We start from the raw sequence: 21,439 nt of genomic DNA, 5'->3' as shown, positions 1-21,439 counted from the left end.
TTGCCCCAAAATGGTGATAAATCACTTGCCCAGACAAACAAAGGTATCAGAATGGAAAACTGGACAGTGGTCAGATCCACAGTGCATGACACACAGGAGACAGCTGAAACATGCTTGTTGAATGAATGAGTAAATGAATGAGTGAGCAAGTGAGTGAAGAACGAATGAATGGGTTCAGTCAATCCAATCAGGTGCAATCAGGTCACCAGACAACCTGCCTCAGCCTGAAAGAACCAAATAGTTGACTGCGTTTCCCATTTCACTTAAGTTGTGCCTTTCTTGCCACTAGGGGTTGTTCATTTGATGACCTAAAATGGTCTTGTAAAAGACACAAAAAAGTAGCTGGACTTTTGTCAAGGTTGCATCCAAAGAAAAATCTACAAATGTGGGACGGGATGGGGCAGGACGCAGTGCAACTCACCCAGTCTCCAAGTCCCACAAGCCAATCAGAAGAAACAAAGAAGCAGCTTCATAAGGCTGAGCAAATCCAGTGCAAACAGTTGTGTGACCCAGGTTGGATGGGTCCTTAGTAGACATCTGGTTCAACCTCCACTTAGTGCAAGAGTCCCTCTCTATTGCATCCTATCTAAGTCCCCGCCCACTCTGCAACCGTGTATATTACCCTCTCGCCTCCAGACTAGAATGGCCTGACCAACGAATTCCATCTGCGCTCTTGTGTTTCCGCCTTTAGCCTTTGTCATGGGAGGCATTTGGGTACCTTCTGTCTGAACCTGGTGTTAATGACTCGCTACATTCAAGCGATAGAGACTTAGAGGTGGGGGTTACGGAGCTCAGGAAAGGAGGAAAGTCACTCTCAATAGAAGGTAATTCTGGAAAGAAGGGGATCTCATTTTTAAGACCATCTTCCCATTTCTGATCACTGTAGAACTTATCACTAGGACAGCTGAAGTTGTTTCTTGTGTTGCAAATCTTTCCAAGTCCCCCTTCTGTCTCACTTCATCAGAGTGGAATTTCCCAAAGCCACATTCTAAAGGTCTTTAAAATGCAATGTGAGATTCTGATAAACAGACTCTGACTTGAAAGTACCAAAGTTATTTTTTCCCCCAAACGTCCTTTGCCTCTAGAGTGGCACAGTAATAATGCAGCACTCATAATGAAGCAAAAGCAATTTTACATCTATTTTATAGACCAGAGCAGGAGCCTGAAGCTTTGGCTTTCTAAAGTCTGGCGTCTGCCCTGTGAATATTGTATTGAGTTTAAAGATTGTCACTGCTTTTCTGTTGTTGACTTAATATCAGTTCTTTCTTCCTCCATAATCCACAGCAATAAACCACACACCATATTTTCTTTTCAAGTTGGGGTTATAATATTTTATTTTCTCCTTCAAGTTGACTTATCCTGTCTGACTCATTTATGATAGGGGTTTCTGATATATGATTGTGCTGCTATGTTTTGGGGGCACAGACCCCTGTAAATATAACGACCTTCTATTTCATGGTCCTGGGAGAAATGGCTGAAAACCAGTTCCCCACAGCTCCCTGTATCTCAGGCCAAGGAGTCTGCATGAAGATTTAATAGACAAATGACACCAAATGTTAGGAAACACAACACCTCCAAACTTGTTTCAAAGCTTTTATTGTGGGATTTGGACCGCTTTTTGAAGAATGTGATTGGGCTACTCATTATTCATTTATTATCAAGTGCCTTTTGTGTGCAAAGCAATGTGACAGGTAGCACAGGTGACAGCGTGGCAGACAGTCGGTATACGACTGTGTATCATCCCCCCGCAAGAAGTTTATAATTGAGGAGAAAAAAGAAGACATACATATTAATAATTACAATGTAAAACAGGAAGTGATAAGGTTTGAAATAAAGGCAAAGTGCCCCAAGAGCTTAGAGGAAGCAGTAATTGCTCTGATCTGAAAGGCTCTGGGGTTTCACCTTAGAGGAAGCACATGAGCCAAGCTGGGAAGGATGCATAGGATTTTAATGAAAACTGCAAAAAGGGGAGAAAGGAACAAGGGAAGCATTTCAGAAGAAAGGTCCTATGTAAGCCATAGAATTGAAGTGGGAAGGAATGAAGCATTTTTGAGAAACACTGAAGAGTCCAATTTGACCAGAGCACAGGGTACAGGAAGAGAAACAGTGGGAAAGAAAGCTGAGACGCTGGCCTGAGGCCACATCATGAAAAGCCTTTACTACCCTGCAGACATTTAGATACCCTATAGGTAGAAGAGAGCAATTCTAGCTATCCAAACCAAATTATGATCCCAGTTAATGCCTGTGCTGACAACTTAGGCTATATCTACAAATACCAAGGGTAACAATGACAGTATTTTGGAGGAATAAATCAATGTATTCACAACCTCAATAATCCTTAGTTTCTAATAGTCCCATGGTTTCCATATCAAGAAACTCCTGGTAGACTCAGTATAGAAAGGGATGCAAATGACAGCTTGCTGTCCTACAGGAGACAAAGATGTTGCATAAGGTGAATTCTCATCAGGTAGAAAAAGAAGTAAAAATCCTCCCCTTCCACTCCAGTGGAACATGAGAAGAGAGGAGAGAGACAGAAGAGAAGCAATCAGTTAGACTTACATATGCCTTAGCTTTCTACTCAAACCAAAATCCAAGGGCGGGGGAGGGGGACTCAGAGGAACAATGGCAGGGTCACCTCCATACACACATGGGGGTGGCTGCACCAGTATAAGTGCTGCAGGAAGAGGCCTGAGATAGGACCCCCAAGCTTTCCATGGCCCGTCGGCAGTGGGTCAGGGACTCAGAGGTCCTCGCATGCCATGACAGGGAAGGCAGGGTGACCCCGACATAGAGGTGCTACAGTCCAGACAGGAGTCAAACAGAGGCCCTGGATGAGAACTGAGGTGAGGCTGAGTCATTCAGGGAGGTCCAACTGAGGCAAGAACACAAAAGCACAAGGTCAGCAGTCTCCTGCCAGTAAAACAAATCAACACAAGGAACCCCAGGACCAGCCCAAACCTGACCCCACCCCAGCAGAGGCCAGTGAGGCCCAGAGAACAGCACAGGGGTCCACAAGCAACCACAATGAGGGCTCATAAACTTCACTGCCTCCACCCCTGCCCATGCACCGTACATCTAGAGGCCATCTGGAGCAGGAGGCGAGGCTCATTTGAATAGTTAATTTTCAACCCTCCCCTCAATTATATTTATCAACTAGGCTCAAATATGGCGGTCGATCTCCACCTCGTCACCTTAGACCAGGTCAGTGTCGTATTTTGACAAAACTACTCTAAATACTCTTCGAACTGATCTCCCTTCTTCCACTCTTGTCCCTGTCCAATCTCTTCTCTTCATTCAGCAACCAAAGCAATCTTGGTTAACACACCATAGTTGGACCATGTCATTCCTTCAGTGCCTACCACTATGCTCAGAATTCAATCCAAACTCCTTGCCTGGCCTTGCGGGGCCAGCATGCCCTGACCCCTGCCTATCTCTCCATCCCCACCCACCCTCCCCTGACTATGGTCCCCAGGCTCCAGGCAACCTGAGCTGCTCTCAGTGCTGGAATGTGCCAAGCTCTTTTCCTGCTCAGACCCCTCACGTGCACTCTACCTCCAGACTGAAATGCTGTCTTTTGTACTCTTCATATAGCTGACTCCTCATCCTAAGTCTGAATCTAAATGTTATTTCCAGAGAGGGGTCTTCCTTGATCCATCCCTCTAAAATAGGATATTTCTGCCACTATCTTTAACTACACCCTCTTTCATTCCATCTTTACTCTTAACCCAGTTGGGTAATTATACATTTATTTTGTTGTTTACATATTTACTATGTGTCTCTCCCCCTAGACTAGGTTCCTAGACAACTAGGAACCCTGTCTATTTGATACATCATTTTATGAAGCAGAACCGAATATGACATGCTCTTCATGCTCAATGAATATTTGTTCAGTGAATGCATGGAGTGAGGGAGTAAATGAATGAATGAGGATGTGGGAAACAGAAATCACCAGTCCCAAAGCCATCACAAGCCTTAGAGAATACAGACCAAACAACTCCCCCAATCCCATTTGCTTTCACTGTAGGCATTACAGACAAAAGTCTTGAATGTCTTTCCAGTCAGAACAAGGTCTATTAGTAACTTCCACTGTAGCTAAAGCTATGCTACAGCAGTCATGCTCAAACTTGGTCTGATGATAATGAAGCAACATGGAAAATACAGAGGCTGTGGAAGCATTTTTCTTCCCTGATTTTCTTTCCATAACCTTATACTGATGTATGTAGTCTGAGTTATTGAAGACTGTGGCACATAAGGGGGTGATTACTGGCTTGCCACCATTCATTTTAATCATTTTCCCTCACTATTTTGCCTAGTAACATAGAGGCAGTTAATAAATGAGGTATACCTCACCATGCACAGTGCAGACATAAATAGCACAACCTACAAAGAAAATGAAACCTGAATATCCTCAGTATAATTTTACAGGACCGAGGCTCAAAGGGACTTCCTTTATTAACACTCTCTTATTCTTATTTGTTTTTTTTTACCATATTGCTTGAAAAGCGTTCCATCAGGATAAAAAAAAATTTTAAGCCAACATAAAAAAAAAATTCTGTACTAATCTGATTGGAAAGTTAGAGCAAAACTGGCTCAGTAGTTCAGGATATAATGAGTGGCTCAGAAATCCTATTGAATTTGCTTATACAACCCTGGCTGTGGTTTCAGACTTCCTATCTAGTTCATGTAGCCAATTCTCATCAAGAAATAAGACTGTACTACCTGAGGAGAACAGGGCTGTGTCAATTTGAAATCTAGTTTCCTGTTTGGAAAAAAAAAAAAATCAAGGTTCAGCAGTCTTTTTCCCTTAGAGAGGACAAAGACTCTGCAATGGAAATTTCCTGCTAATTCCATGAGGACATATTGGCGTCAGCTTCTTCCAAGAAAAAGCATTAAGTGTAGAATCACCTTTATTCCCACTTCTACCACCTTATTCTCCATGATGAGAGTCTGGGCATGGTGTACTTTCCTCTCTGCGATAAGCCTGCCAAGTTGGCACTCCAAGAGCAAATAATAGTAATAATAACTTCAGTATGCTAGCGGCCCTGGGAGTCTATGCATCAGTCAGCAAGGGTGAGAGGGAATGGGAAAGGGGGAAAGAAAAGCATAAACTATTTCATGAAAATAGAAACTCTTTCTTCACACTTCACTCCTACTTATATCCAAGGAAGCACAACCACGGATACATAAGGAAACTGGTAGTAGAGGTATGCTGGCTAATTGTTCAGTCATTTTCCAAGCATGTAGTCAGTACTATGCATAGACTATAAATATCTTAGAATTATGGAAATGGAAGGGTCCTTACTCCTAATTAGTGCTTTCTGGGCTTCAAAATGTCATAGGCCAATTCTAATCCCTTCCCCTTCCAACATGTGAAGGATCAACATTGGCATTACAATTTTTTATTCTACCAAATAAAGAGAATTAACAGCTCTCTATTAATCTCCTGCCATCGTTATTCCATAAAATAAATGACATTTTAGTAACAAACTGAAGCCCAGAAAGTCAAAATAGCTTGCTCAGAGTGACACAGGTAGCTGGTGGGGAATTTAGGACTAAAACCCAGGTCTCCAAATGCCTCACCCATTGCTATCTGTGGAACAGGACACTGCCTTTCCTTAGGAAGGCTGGGCAACAGTTCATTTCGGTTCCATTCCCTCTATTGTCCTTCCTGACTTGTGCTCCTCCGAACAACGTGCTCCCTGAGAACAATGAGGATCTATCACTGACTCCTCTCTTTCCTTTCTCATAGCCTTCCTAATCCTTCCCTTTAAAAAAAAAATGAAGTAAACAACTTTGCTTTAAAATATTATTTGTTCTCAATCTAGAAGGTTGAAGGAAACAAAAACACAGTAATCACTGAATATAGCTCAGCATCTTCATGACAAGTCTGAAAATTATTGTTAGGTAACAGATCTGACTTACAGGATGCAGATCTCAAGATTCCTAGGGGAGAGACCTGAGGTTAGTTTGCTTTATTAGAAGGCACTGTATCTTATTGAATCATATCTACACAGCCAAAGGGAATGTTAAACAGTCACACTTGATTTACCCAGGGGCTGGAGGCTTGTTAAACAGGCAAAAGCTGTTATCTAGATTTTAAAATGGGCAGAGTTGAGAATGACTCATCTATTTTGAATGTCAGCACATCATGAATTCACTAACATGACATGAGAACAGAGAGATCAAAGTAGGTACCTTCGAGAGCCCATGTAGGTCCTCCAATTCCCAAGAATCTACTTTCTCCTTAATGAGCAATTTATTCTTTAAAATTGCCTCTATTCCCCACTATCCTTCATGCCTGTGCAGATGCAGGTATTTAGCAATGTAGGCTGACTACTGACAATTTGATGCCAGGTTTGTGTCAGTGACTTAATGCAGGTTCCCTCATCTAGTCCTTATAATTCGATGAGGCCAGGACATTTTCAGACCAGGAAACACAAGTTGAAAGGGGTTAAGAAACTTGCTCAAGGTCACACAACTCACCAGTGAAAAGGTCAGAAACCAAACTAAATATGTCTACTACCAAGTCCCATGATCTTAGTCATGGCATCCTACCCCCACCAAACCACCACTGCCCCACTCAAGTCCAAATATAGACAAAATATTTATATGAATAGAATGTACTCAGGTGCAGGAACACTGTGAAATAATGCAGAGGAAGTGAAAGGGATTTCAGGTACCCATGTTTGGTCTTCACAGTGAGCTGTAGGTTTTTAGTTTTAGCTTGGGTTATACTGACCCTTCTTGGCCTCTAGAACTGATCTCAGTGAGGCAGTAGAATGGTCATTTTTCAGTGTTCTAGTTTGCTCTACAAACTACATTCTAGAGTCATATTTATTGCCACATCTCTCAGTCTTCATGAGAAAGTAATGATTAAAATAGCAGCTGGGGTAGTTTTGGAAAAAATCCAAACAATTTTTCAAAGAACTTAGACTTATACTCCCCCTTTTCTGTAACACAGTTAATCCCAAAGTTCCAGTTTCTCAAAAGCCATGCCTATATTGCTGCTCTATCTAGCATCAGAGCTTAAAAAATCTTGATTATTAAAGTTTTCTGTAAGGACTCTCCATGGTCTCTGCAATTTTACTATCTGAAGAGTTCGAGAGAGCTTAATAATTTTAACATAGCATCCATGGCAAATTAAGCTCTTCTACTTTAGATCAAATGCGGCATCTAAAAGGAAAGTCCAAAGTTGGGAACACTTTACAGCTGCTGAGAAAGCCCAACAACCATATAGCACTTAACATTTATTGGACTAAAGGGTTGTTGTATATCAAATTCCCCTGAAGGTAAAAAGCATCTAAGGAATTTTATCAGGATGTGCCATGAAAGATAGAAAAATTCTTTCTACTGTATATGAACTAAAGATTGTATAACTCACCTTCACCTGCCTGTTACATACTAAGCCCTTGATAAATATTTAGTAAATGAATGTTTTTCCTCATTGCTTTCTTTGTCAGAGCACATTACCCAAGATAAAAGGTATTAAGTACTATAGTATACGTCCATTTTGCTCCAAGCAGGCCCAAAATAAAAGTAAGCACACTTTCAAGCAAAATAAACAAGCAAAAACTCTGTTTTAGAAAAGAATTCGCTGCAGGATCCTACTAATTAGACAATTTACCAAAATATGAAATACAATCTAACTTACAAAAATGAGATTCACATACAACTTTCAGAGAACTGCATAAAGTGAGATCACTTGTAAATCCATCCAGTCACCCTCCTCAAAAAAAGAACATCGTTTAGAAATGCCCACAGTAATTCCAGACTTGGCCTCTCTCTTCCCTGCACCCACTCACTGGCTAATTAGCCCACTGGCTAATGCTGATGTGTCTCAATGTCAGAAAAAGCATCAGTTCTTCCACAAAAACTTCCCTCACTCCCCAAACCAAAACAAACAAACAAACGAAAAACCATGTCCACATCTCTGTCGTTAAGTTATTCCACTGTATTATCATTATGTATTTATGTGTCTTTCACTCAACTAAAACTCTTCTTTTCTTAGGGAGAAATGTCTCAATCTGCTACGCTTAGAATATCGTAAATTCTCAATAAATATTAATGGAATGAATGAATATATTACTAACATAAAAACATACACATCTTAGGGTGTGGCTGGCGAGCACACGGAGGCCAATTTAGTCTGAAAGTGTAAATGGAAGCAGTGGGTCTGACATAGAGTTTGAGAGCCTTGATGACTTTGATGTAGCCTGATGGACGGCTCCACGGAGAGGATAAGAGGGAAGGAATGAATCAAACCTCAGGAATTTCAAGTGATGAGGAACATTTGCCAGGATGTAGTAGAGATCATGAAACATGGGTACAAGTACAGAGAGACATGAAAATGACTTAGGAGGTTTGGTCCTCCTGGTCAAAGATCTTGCCTCTGATCTAAATCTAGACTCTGACAGCTGCTACTAGGCATTACCCCCTTGTCATCACCAGTGCCGCGTGTGCACTGCCAGCCTGGTGTCTCTCATTCCAGAATTTCAGTGCCATGCAGAAGGACTAAGCACTTCTTACAAAAGGATGAGTAAACTCCTTTAAAAGCGGCTGCAGCAGGAGACTCTCCAAGGCAGCCTCTTACCTGCTGGTTCTGATAGGCCGTGACTGTGGTAAACACGGTCTCAGGAAAGTTGAATGTTTTCACTCCATCCCCAACAGGGACAGCTTTGGTGGGTGAAAGGTCGCTGCTGAAATCCTTGCGAATCACATGAACCCGAGGCTGGTATTTGTGCATAGAGTGAAGAATGATCTGAAATGAGAAGGGGAAACATTACTCCAGCATTGTCTCTAAGGTCCCTACATCTTTTCCAGCTCTCATGCAAACAAAATTACAGGATAAAAGCGTTACAGGAAGAGCACAGTTTAGAGGTGGGATGTATGGGAAACTGGAAATCAGAGTACTTTCCCATGGCTGGAAGGACTAAGTGATCACATGGAACCATGTAGCCAATATCCCAATCATAGGTGGTGAGTGCAATATGTTTGCTTTAATTGGATAAATACTGAATGAATTGGTTCCAGAACCAGCAGACATCACTCCACTAAAAGGTCTCAGAACCTCTGCTATGTGACAGTTGTTCCCTCCTGCTTCAAATTTTCAGCACGAGTTCATCTGTCTTTAAATTCTACAAGCTATTATTTGCACTTTGTTATTGATTTTACGGACATTCTCTTATGTCATGTCAGAGTTAAGGGTATATGCGTCTTCTCTCTTCCTTAGAAAATTATCATTTCCCTAAAGATAGGAGCCATGGTTTTAGCTTCTTTCATCTCCCCATAGCATCCAGTATGGATCCCGGCATTCAGTGAAAATTCAGTATGTGTTTTACTGCCAAAAATAAATTAAAAACATCAGTTGCACCAATTATACCTGGCAAGCCTTACAACCTATTCTTCTCTTATAAATTCATAAATTTCTTGACCAATCAGCCAGAACTGTTCCCACAACAGTTTCCCTGAGTTTACTGCCCTGTGAATTATTCTATTAAATACTGTGATTTATTCACCATTTTAAAATGTGTTTTCTGTTTCTGTCGCTGAATTCTCCTGACTTGACCGTGAGTTCCAGGAGCACAAGATCTCTGTCTGATAAACACAACCTGACTTACAGCAGACGTTTGCTAAATGTTAGTTTTGTAATAAGCATAATTTCACAAAAGAAAAAAAAATGTTTATGTTTACTTAAAATGACTCAAAGATTCATTTGAGATTCTCAAGATCTCAAATGAATTTGAGAATCTCAAAAAGATTCTTATTTTACCTGTTTGAAAAAAGGCTGGGGCTAGTCATTTCTAGAGCCAAAAAGGGGGAATAGGGAGGAAGAGAAAGATGGGATTATTTGACTCACATGTCCTTGATCATCCAATTCATTGTTGGTCAGCTTGAGTTTGTCGAAACTGACCACCTGTCTCATCCAAGTATCTCCAGAAGCTAGAGAATCAGGGTGTATATAAACTCTTGGGGGCACAGGGGAATCAGCGTTGCCAGCCACCATCCACTTGGAGCTGTGATACACATATCTGAGACAGAGAGGGAGAGAGGAGAACTCAGAGACAGATGCAGAGAGGGAATAGAGGCCCAGGAAACAATTAGGGACAGGAGGGAGGAGACACAAAGAGATGAGAAGAATGGAGTAGGACGGATTAAACAGAGAATACAGAGGAGAAAGAGAGAAGGGTGGATAACCAGGGAAAATGAAATAGAGATGGAAATGGAAAACAAGATGGGTGGGGGAGGGCAGGAAAGTGTTGTAGTTAATGATCAAAGCTGCAGCTCTCACAAGGAAAACATTCTCACAGTCCTTTTTCTTTCTTCTTCCTCTCCTTGCCTTGCACCCCTGTGTGCACACAGGCATCCTGAACCCACGTGTTTAGCTATGGAAAAGGTATTTTACTGCAACCTTTCACCTTTCAAATGCAAACCATATAATCCATTGGCCACTTGTTCAGGATTTGGTTCCTTATTAAAAACATCTTCCATATTGTCCTATAAAACACAGCCATGTGCAGAGACCCTCCAAGCCTCTTACTTGTTAACCATTTCCTAGCTAAGAGTCTGAATTTAGAAGCATTTCAATGAAAACCTAGTTTTGAACATCATCGTCTTCCACATTATTTTCCCACAAAGTCACTGGAAATGAGACTAGGTTAATCAAAGTCTTCCCACTAACTGGGAAGACTTAGGGGTGTTTCTGGGAATGGCTGCACTGAGGCAGAGACCTCCATTTTCATTGAAATGGAGGATGTTTTTAAAGAAAAGAGCATCTCCCCTCCTAAATCCTACATCAAGACCACTTCTTTCTTAGCCAGCTCTCGCTCTAAAATACAAGTAATGGTCTTCTCTATTCACCTCTCACCTCCAAATTCATGGGCTCAGGGCCAAGTTCTGAAATATCTCAAAAATGAGCCATGACTCACTGATTTGATTGAGAGCTCAGGAGATCAATAAAGCCACAACTTGTTTCAGACAAGAACTATGTGTAAGACACATGGAGACTATGTTGGCTTTTAATGGCTTTGAAGGAAAGTTATTTAGCAAACTTGTTCACAACCCATTTTAATGAACAATAATTCCCCTTAACTAGGTGTTCTTCTTGAGTTCTTACCCAATTCTCCCATTCTTCCCCTCCATCATCCACAGGATAATCCATCAGATATATGATTGAAGGTACTGTACTAATCCACTTCTCCTCCCATTTTCCAAAATAAATCATCTCAACTCACTTAGTATTTCATAAACCAAATCATTCAATATGTTAATCACTTTCAATATTAAGTGAATTAGTTTTAGACTTAAGATCCATTTGATTTTTGCTGCTCTGGCAGACATTATACAATCCCACTCTTTAGAGAGATGTAAGGAGGATTCCAGACCAAACCATTACTGGTTCTGACTTCCTACCTCTAGTGACTACTTCCTGTCTGGTGTTCTGTCACAGGCCATTGGCATGTCCTCCATCCTTGTTCCCTATCCAGTACATTGTACAGTGCACTGTTAAAATGCTTCATCTAATGAGTTTATAGAACCATCCTGGGATACTGGTGATGCCCACAGTTCCACATCTCAGAGTCATCCTTACCTGTATCTTTTATTGTCCACAGGTACAATGTCCATTGCTATGTAGTACTGCTGGTGTGGATCCAGGCCAGTGATTTTCACTCTCATGGCAGGAAACATCCTCCTGTGGATGGGAATAATGTAGGAAGCTCAGCAGTCAGAGGGGGAGAAGTAGCAAGCATAAAAGCTTGATGAGTCTCTTAATAGGAATGCTAAGCACACAAAGTCCAATATCCTCTAATTCTCAAAGTTGGCTGTTTTTTTTCACTTTGGAAATTATCACTATCAAATATGCTGAGGATTTACATTGCTGAAATAGCACCTCTTCTTAACTTAAATTGAACTGTTTGATTATTCACACACTCAAAGATCTCATACCGTAACTTGTTTTATAGTATTAGTTAATCTTTAATGTGAGATAGATGGATAAACAAGAGATAGATAGATAGATAGATAGATAGATAGATAGATAGATAGAATGTGTGTATATACATTTCCTATTAGACTATAACATTCTTAAATATACTTATACTCTTATACTTAATATACTTGAATAATTTATATTCTTCTTATTCCCCAAGTAGCTCGTCACAGTTGATTGTAGTAATCATGAAATATTTTCTGATTGAGTCTATTTGAAAATGACCACTCTAAAAATAATATCTCAAGAAAAGAAGAAGAAAAGGAATGTGCTACCAGTTCCCAAATGAAGGACCACCAAAGTCTTTTTTTTTACTGCATAAAACTGTAGAAAAATTTCTGCAAGTTCTCAGGCTGTCAACGTGTGTGTCAGAGGAAGGACACCGCAGAATAGGGAGCAAATACCAAATGAATTCTAGTGGCCTCTGGGCAATACCTTGTTTCTACCACAATGGCTTGTTAAACTTGCCAAAGCAAGCGAGGTCAGGATATGACACTTTACAACTACTCTCATAATTGAAGAGGAGGAGAGGGAGCAGCCCAAAAGAGGTATTGAGTTTCAAGGAGACTAAAATAAAATTCACCATTCTTCTTTAACCGTAAGAAAGAAGAAAAACATCAAGCTCTTTTGCATGTCATGAATTTAGGAACCAGACATAAGAAGTGCTTGGTTCAAAAATTTGGATTGCCCTGAATGTGCTCTAGAGTACTTGTACACAAAATGCTGCATTAAGCTTAACCATCTGGGGCCAGTTAGTTGAGCTGGGCAGAGCACGGTGCTAATGAGGTCAAGGTCACAGGCTTGATGCACATATGGCCTAATTGGCTTTGCTCTATTTCACGGCCATAGACCATACCCTGACCCCAGACAGCCATCTTGCAAGTGTGCACTGGTTGTTTACATGACAGGCTTTCTGTGCTAGTCACACACTCTACTACTCAACAGAAACAACTTAAAAAGCAAATATCCTCTGGTGATAGGTTGGTGAGATCATAATCATATTTTGGGGGAAAGCACAGAGGGATCACAGACCTTCAACAGGAATGATGGCTAATTCTTAAATATTTGCAAAGAATAACATATTACCAATTCTTTCCCACTTAATAACTTTTCAGAAGCTTCCATTGGTATATCATTTCAGATTTTCTTTCTCTACCCTCACAAGCTTAATTAGAAAGCCTTATATTTCATTTTATTTTAAATGTATTTATTTATTTACTTATTTTTGGCTGCGTTGGGTCTTTGTTGCTGGGCGCGGGCTTTCTCTAGTTGGCATGAGCGGGGGCTACGCCTCATTTGCGGTGCGCAAGCTTCTCATTGCGGTGTCTTCTCTTGCTGCAGTTGCAGAGCATGGGCTCTAGGGCACGCAGGCTTCAGTAGTTGTGGCACGTGGGCTCAGTAGTTGTGGATCACTGGCTCCAGAGTGCAGGCTCAGCAGTTGTGGCACACAGGCTTAGTTGCTCTGCCGCATGTGGGATCTTCCCGGACCAGGGATTGAAGTCCCCTGCACTGGCAGGCGGATTCTTAACCACTGTGCCACTAGGGAAGTCCCAAAAGCCTTATATTTTAGTCTTATGGTTGGCTAATGAAATTTGATGGTGGGTTGTTCATAATGACTAAATCTAACATTCACTATAGGTGAGGCACTTTGACTCACATTAACTCTTTCCAAAAATTTGGGAACCTTGGTCTATACATGTATATATAGATCATTCATTCCCAACTTAATAACAATGATTTATGATTGCCCTGTATATATAAATATTTGGAGAGCATCTTGCCAGGGATGGAAAGTCCTCTCCCTTGCTATCTGAGATAAGAAAATGTGGTTCCTCTCAGCCATCTAAAGAGGCTGCATTACATTGAAAGAGATAAATTTATTTTCTTGATGATTTTTTAAAAAGGGGTTAAGATGTTTTTAAATTCAATACCTGTTTTGTCTGGAACACTTATATGACCTTGAGTGGAGAAGCTACCTGTCTCTTTTCAGAACTCAGGTTCTAAAATGAATGAGCTATGTGGCTCTGGATAAGCCATTTAACCTCACCATCTATAAAACAGAGGAAAGGAACTAAATAATCCTTAAGGTGACCTTTTGCTTTAAAATTCTATGACAATTCTTAAAATCTGACCAAAGTTGCTTTTTCTTTTTGTCAGTATTTTAGCACAGAATATCAGGTAATGTCATAACACCCTAGAGAAAAATTAATCTTTAATATTCATAAAATGAGATGTGTTTGGTTTTAATTTTATGCCTAAATTTAGGCCAATTCTTTTGACTTCCAAACCCCTTTATCCCTACAAACACCTCTGTCCATGGTGCTGATCATGCAGGTTTTGTTGGTGCATTCAAAGATTGAGGGCTCTGTAGACTACAGTAGTTCTGAATCAACGGGATTATAGTTTGGGATGTGAGAAGAAGTAGGTGGTGACTAAGATCTTCGAGAGGGAAAAAGAACAGAGAGTCATACATGACTAACAGTAACTAAGAAAATGGAAATTGGAGTTAAAACTGACAAAGACACTACATAGGAAGAAAAATGAAGTGAAAAGGAAAGAATCAACTTGGGGGATGGGGAGGGAATGAAAAAAATTCACAGAAGATAAAGGCTTCTTTGCATGTTTCTGAGTGGTTCTGGAATTACTTGAGCAGAGTTACTGGTAGCAACAGCAACAGCTAAGGCACTCCAATATGGAAGCAATGAATGTAGTTTCTAAACCTAAATAAAGGGATATGATTAAAGAACAAACTGTATGTCTGTGCTGGGAATCTCTGGGTATATTCAGGTATCAACGTGAATTTGTGAAGGCAGAGATATGGAAAAGTAAACAATGCAGAAAATCATGAAATGAGGTCACAGGAGAATTGTCAAGGAGGTGCTCAGGTAAACTGAATTCACTGAAGTGCAGGGAACAAGGGAATGATATCAGGAACACAAGTGACTAAAATACACAGACATAATAGTAGTAAGTAAAGACCCAAAATAAAAACTGGAAAATCTTACAGACAAAAAAAGTAATATTTCCCCTCTCACCAAACCAATGCCCTTGCAAAAACTAAGAAAAAGAGTAAAAACTTTTTCCTTGAATTGCTGTTTCCTTCCAAGTCATATATCAAAATGTAGACTCAAGATGTAGACTGAAACCCAAGCAACAAAAAGGAGATGTGTTTTTCTTGTTTTTTTTTTTGCGGTATGTGGGCCTCTCACTGTTGTGGCCTCTCCCGTTGCGGAGCACAGGCTCCGGACGCGCAGGCTCAGCGGCCATGGCTCACGGGCCCAGCCACTCGGCGGCATGTGGGATCTTCCCGGACCGGGGCATGAACCCGTGTCCCCTGCATCGGCAGGTGGACTCTCAACCACTGCGCCACCAGGGAAGCCCAAGGAGATGGTTTTTGAAAGTGATTCTGGATAAACAACAAGGCCCTACTGTATAGCACAGGGAACTATACTCACTATCCTGTGATAAACCATAATGAAAAAGAATATAAAAAATAATGTGCGTGTGTGTGTGTGTGTCTGTGTGTGTATAACTGAATTACTTTGCTGTACAGCAGAAATTAACACAACATTGTAAATCAACTATACTTCAATTTTAAAAACAAGAAATTCCGGAAAGTAATTTTGAAAGTAATTCTCCTTCAAAAGTGCTCCTCCTAAGAAGCTTTTTAATGGTTTTATTCTCTACTATTCTCTACTAAAACTTAAAGAAGGAAGAGGGTTTACAGAGGAGGATGAAAATGAATAAAACTTCAGGTTCATTTTAATATATCACCTTTTTGTGATATATTATTGTATTGAGAGGTTTCTCTATATGCATTCAAGTGAACTAGACCCAATCAAACTATGCTTTTACTTTAAATGTCTATGTGCATGAAGACAGCTTATGATCAGTGAGGTGAGTCTTTTTGGTCTCTGTGATGTGAGACAGTGGATTGACTTTGTAAATATGAAAGCACTATAATTATTTTAATTTCAGTGAACTATTCCTATATACTAATAAACTCAGTCCAAACTTATTTTGATTTAAATCATTTTCATTTTAAATCCAAGGGGCAAAAGCTATAACCATTTCTTAACAGTGCAGACTTACAAATAGTTGAGACAATTGTTTTGGAGCCAAACAGATTTGTGTAGAATTCTGGAGCTGCCCTTTACTACCTGTGTGGCCTTAGTCAAGTTAATTAACCTCTTCCAGCTTTTGCATCCTCATCCATATATGGAATTATCACATCCTACCTCATAGGATTCCTGTGAAGTTTAAATAATGAAATACATGTTGAATATCCAGCACAAAACAGGTACCTAACCATGAAAAATTTAAAGATACCAATAAAGGAGTAGCTTAATTAACAGTGTTTATTTCAAGAGACGCTATGTTTTCAAAACTTTTATCATCCTACATAAATCATTTTGCAAGAGTTTCCACCAGGTCTTATTAAAGTAATCACATTTCAAGCCAACTATAAAACACAATGGATCAATCAGCAGGGCTCCAAAAATGCACCAAGCCCAAATTTTACCAAAAACAAAATTCTTACAAAAATACCTGGCTGAATGAAATGCCTTAGAAGATGCAAGCTTTTTCTCTTGAAAACATTGGTTGGTGAAGTAACATTTGCTTTGGAAATCTATTGTTTGACTGTTAGCACCACGGATCTCCAGTATTAGCTGGAATACATTTGCAGGCAGAAAATGTTTGTGAGGGTAGAGGCGATTTAGGTTTGAGTGGTCCTTAGAGGAAAATAGCAAAATCACAGTAAACACAAGAAAAGCACTTTATCAAGACATCCAGATGCTGAAAAGTGAGTGTGAGTTGCTTTGGCTGCACCAATGCTACTACCACAAATAAGTGAAAAGAAAAATGTAACAGCTCCTACATTTGTTTTCCTGTTCTTCGAATGTGGCTATTCAAAGGAACTTGTCCTTACCTGCCTGCTTTGGTGATGATCATCTCGGTTCCAATGTCATGGAACCTCTTCCAGAGGTCAGCACACTGCAGCTCCACCTGAATCTCCTCCATGGAAGACATGGCAGCAGGCACAGGGCCTGCAGCACCAGGGCCCAGGTCAGTGTGAGTGTCAAAGGAGCAGGAAGACCGCTCAGTGATCACCTCAGAGTCTGAACCAGTGCTCTGCTCGGAATCTGCAAAATAAACAGTCAAGACTAAGGTGAGAAACTGCTGAGCTCCCTCCACACCCCTGGCCCTAAAAGATGGAGGCAGGGTAGGGAGCACGATGGGGTGGGGAGAGGGGTGAACAAAAGGAGACTTAAAGCTGGGAAGCTCCAGAGCACAGCACTCAGCGTATTTTATTTTATTTTTTTTATGGTTTGTTTTTGTGATTTATGACCTTCTTTCAGGTTTCGTGTTTCCAACCTGACATCTGGCATTTTAGTAAGTTTTAGCAACAGCTGAAGAAAATTGGTCCACAATAGGCAACATAAGGAGTACTAATGTCACCATGTTGAAGGGAATAAAGCCAAACTGGAGCAACAAAATAGACAAATACCAAATTTTAAAAATAATAATAATCACAGACTATAGCTGCAAATCTAGATTAGACCATTTAACTTGGGGGAAAAGATTCAATGCTAAAAACAATGTGTTCTTTAATTCCATACCCCTCAGCATCACTGTCCTTCAGTTATTTTTAAACAGTGAGTTTTCCTCCATTTATATATCCTGGTCATCAAAAGTAATGAAAAGTTATTTGGGATCTTTAGAAACACTTTGTTGTATACTTGAGTAAATGGCTTTTCCTAAGTCTAATCAGGCCATTTTGGATGAAAAAAAAAGTCTGTTGTGAGGCAAGGATGTAAGCATATGGAAAAAGTTACCCAAGAAGGCGGTTGAAACAAAGGGAATAAATGAGTTTAGGAGACACCTTGATTGGTTTCTGAAGTATGGGCAGAGGGGAGGGCTGATCCAAACAGGAAGGTAGGATTGAGAGCAACCAAATAAAAAGCTGGCATGCTAGGCCACATGGTCCTTTCCTCTTTCGTCTTCTGTTCTCATGAAGAGGGTGCTGGCGGTGTAGAGGGGGGAGGCAGGGGGGATGTAGACCTATGGAGAAGCCTAGAGTCAGATCTACTAGAGAATTTTCTGTAATTTTTCAGATTTTTTACTTTTAGAGGCCTTATGCCAAGAGCTTTATCTCCTCATATTTTCCAAACTTGGATTAGCTAGTACAGTTTCCTTACGTCAAACGATACTGCAAGCCAATCCTAAGAACCTATTTCTCTAACACACCCTTAACATATAGGATTCCGATTGCTTCTCCCATAATTAAATACATACATAAAGAAAGGTTGAAAACAATGATGTCTTACTCTGACAACTGGCTTTTCAATGCTGTCAAAGGTCAGGACCTCTTGGGTACCAGTCCTTGACACTAGCAGGATGGAAGGAGGCTGGGACAGAAAGCCATATCATCTTGCTGCCATCCTCACTAACTGGAGCAGGTTTCTAGGCCTGTGAACAACCCCCCTCATGATACCTTTAATTTTCTTTTCTTCTAGCCCTAATGTGTTCCTCTCTCAAACCCGGGCAGCATCACTGCTGAAGACATTCAGCACACTGCAGAACTGAACCAAGCTCCTAAATAACAGGGAAGTAGCTGCCCAAAATCTTTAGTTTATCCACAATCACTGGTCCAGTCACCATCTTCATCAAAAACATTAAAAAGCTATATGACTAGATACTACATGTCTAAGCATATCATTTTATATCTTGGACTAAACAGGAGCTAATATTTGTCTCCTTCAAGTACAGAAAAGTGGAGCGCTTTTCTAAGGTGAAAGCTGTTGAGTGACAATCAGGCTCTATCCCAGCCTGATGTTATCTGCTTTTCAGTAGCAGAGCCATGATATCCTCACACACTCCAAACACAGTAATCTGATCCGTTGAGACATGGATTCCCAAATCCCATTTTGTTTCTGCGATATGCCAAGAGCTCCTCACTTATCACTAAAATTGTGAATTTTTCAAGAACTTCTTGAAGCAAGATTTTTAAAAAAATAGTCTTGTCCTACCTTTGGAAGCAAAGTGTTATGAAATCTCCTTACCATAAAGTGCTACGGTTATGAAACAGTTGGAAATAGGCAGGGCCCAGCAAAAATTTTGGACATATAATTTCTCCAATGTGTGTTTAGGAAGGGGGAAAGGAAAGGAAAGATATCACTGTACTAAGCGATAATATTTTTAAGGGAGCCAACTTGAGGTTAGGATTGGAATGGGAACTGTGGCTGGAGATTTAGGAAGTAAGAGACTGCTCTTAACTCTCTATGTCATCTGGAATAAAACAGGTACTCAAAATGTAACATTAAATGGATTGATGAATAACCTTAGCCACAATGGACCTATTTCTTCATAGTACAATTAAAAGGATTGAACTGAAATCTCTTATAATCTCTTCCACCTCTAATGGCTTAAAGAATGTAAGACTCCTTCCTAATGCAATTTTCAGTGATAACCCAGGTGACCTCAATTAGAAGCATCAAAAATTTTTTTCTTCTACTTAAAAACTTTTATTTAGAAAAAAGTCCAAAATACATGTAAATAAGTCAAAAGAGATAATCCTTTTCAAAGATCGTTATACAAATTGCTTAACTGGGACTTTAGTTCTAAGTAACTCAATGGCCAATCATTTGTAATATAGATTGCTAGTTGTTCATGTTTTTTTTTCTAGGTAAAACACCAAAACCATGATTTGTGAAAGAAGAAATTGATAAGTTGGAGTTTAAAAAACCATAGAAGCATCAAATTTAAAATTGTCTGGGAAAGACAAGTTAAATGAGAAAAAAGACTGGGAGCTCAAATTCACATTATCATAGGAGTTAAAGAATTGAGTTAGTATTCTGTTTATAGTTTCAATCAAACCCATCAATAAGCACCTATCAGCATGTGGCCCTATATGAGATACCATGCAGATAATTTGAAACAGAATCCAGACCTTGGGAAATTTCCCAGTTAGTGTTGATTAATTATGCATCTACTGAGTGCTTACTATGTGCCCAGCACTGTGCTAGATTCTGGGAAATATCAAAGTACACAATGGGGCTCCTCTTAAAGGTATTTACAGTACAAGTGGAAACTGGGAGCATTCACAAATAATCAGAGACCAAGACAAATACTACCATGCAGTTTTCCACACCATTACATATTTTCCTGTATGTCTCATAGGAATTCAGAAAACAGAGGGATCTGAGAGGGCTGGAACATTCCTGGGGAACCAATGGTTACTAATAAAGAAATGGACAAGATGTGGAGCCATAGGCAGTATTTTCCCATGAAAAGGATTTTCAGAGACAGTTATTTGTTTCCCTGGAAATACTCTGTGCTCCTGAAATCTCACTCCCTCACAAAATAGAGTCCAAGTGACTTTTATATACAGAATGCAGGCACCAGCCCACATTTTCAGTCACATGAATGTACCATGTAATTTTCCATTCTTGATTGTTTCTTAACTGCCATAGGTTGGAAACAAAATTAGTATTATATTTTATATAGTTTGTTTTGAACCCCTAGAGTAATGAGGGCTACCTGTGACATAAACTACTCTACAGTACCCTTAAGATAGTAATCTCAGAGTCCATATCAACAGCCTAGGTAAAAATAAAGTTTAATCCTTCGTAAAATATATTTCTAAATCATAGTTATATAAAATATTTAGGCTAACCAGATCAATTATTTCAGCTATTAATCAGAATGTATAATCAAGTTACCTAAGTCATGAATGTAAGAAATGCATACATAGCGGGTGGGTTATTTCAATCAAATCAGGTCATCCATTCAGAAATATAATCAGTCTTTTGAAGATCAGAAAACACCTCTGTGTTTTCAAGGTTTTTTCATTCTTGGCAATTTGTGACTTCCTGCCTTCAAAAAATAACCACTAGGAACTCATTTGAATGACCTGGAAAGATTTCTTGGCCATCAGACGTCTCTTGTGAGTAGTATTTTAACAAGGAAAGTTTTAGTAAGTCAGAACATAAATGATAAAGTTATACATAACTAAGGAAGTTAAAGAAGAAAACTTTGGGAACCTGCGCTAAGCCAGTTACAAGTCACTGGAGAATATCATGTGACTGACTCATAGGGTCAAACTAACATATCTATTACCATCCAAAAAAAAAAATCTCTAAAAAAGAGAATCTAACCATCCGTTCATTGTGTCACTCATTTTCTATCTCTGACCTATTTCATATTGAGAAAATGGATACTGTTAACGCTAAGTTCCCAGAGAAAGTTGAGTTTAGCTTAGAGAGAATTTCAGTTCTCAACTCATACAAAATGGTAGCAATAATAAAATAGTTTCTTAATTTGTATTTTACATATTATCTAATATATCCTTCCATTTGATCAGCTAGATATGGCCTATATATATATATATATATATATATATATATATATTTTTTTTTTTTTTTTTTTTTTTTTTGGGGTATGCGGGCCCCT

At 39.7% G+C, this 21,439-nt stretch overlaps 1 protein-coding gene across 2 annotated transcripts in view; it reads right to left on the bottom strand.

The window, feature by feature from the left end:
• Positions 1-21,439, bottom strand: part of TBX15 (T-box transcription factor 15) — a 106,887-nt gene that overhangs the window by 25,425 nt on the left and 60,023 nt on the right. The window contains exons 2-5 of one of the 2 annotated variants that reach the window (XM_007123645.4): positions 16,917-17,130; positions 11,588-11,689; positions 9,857-10,028; positions 8,591-8,758 (exon numbers count right to left, since the gene is read on the bottom strand). In XM_007123645.4, the coding sequence (XP_007123707.1) occupies positions 8,591-8,758; positions 9,857-10,028; positions 11,588-11,689; positions 16,917-17,130 (656 nt within the window). Of the gene's footprint in view, positions 1-8,590; positions 8,759-9,856; positions 10,029-11,587; positions 11,690-13,205; positions 13,525-16,916; positions 17,131-21,439 lie in introns of those variants that run through there. The other variant, XM_028488955.2, reaches the window with a different exon arrangement.

The sequence above is a fragment of the Physeter macrocephalus genome, chromosome 4 (assembly GCF_002837175.3).
Source record: "Physeter macrocephalus isolate SW-GA chromosome 4, ASM283717v5, whole genome shotgun sequence".
In the NCBI taxonomy this organism is placed as follows: Eukaryota; Metazoa; Chordata; class Mammalia; order Artiodactyla; family Physeteridae; genus Physeter; species Physeter macrocephalus.
This window is presented reverse-complemented; position numbering and strand designations above follow the sequence as displayed.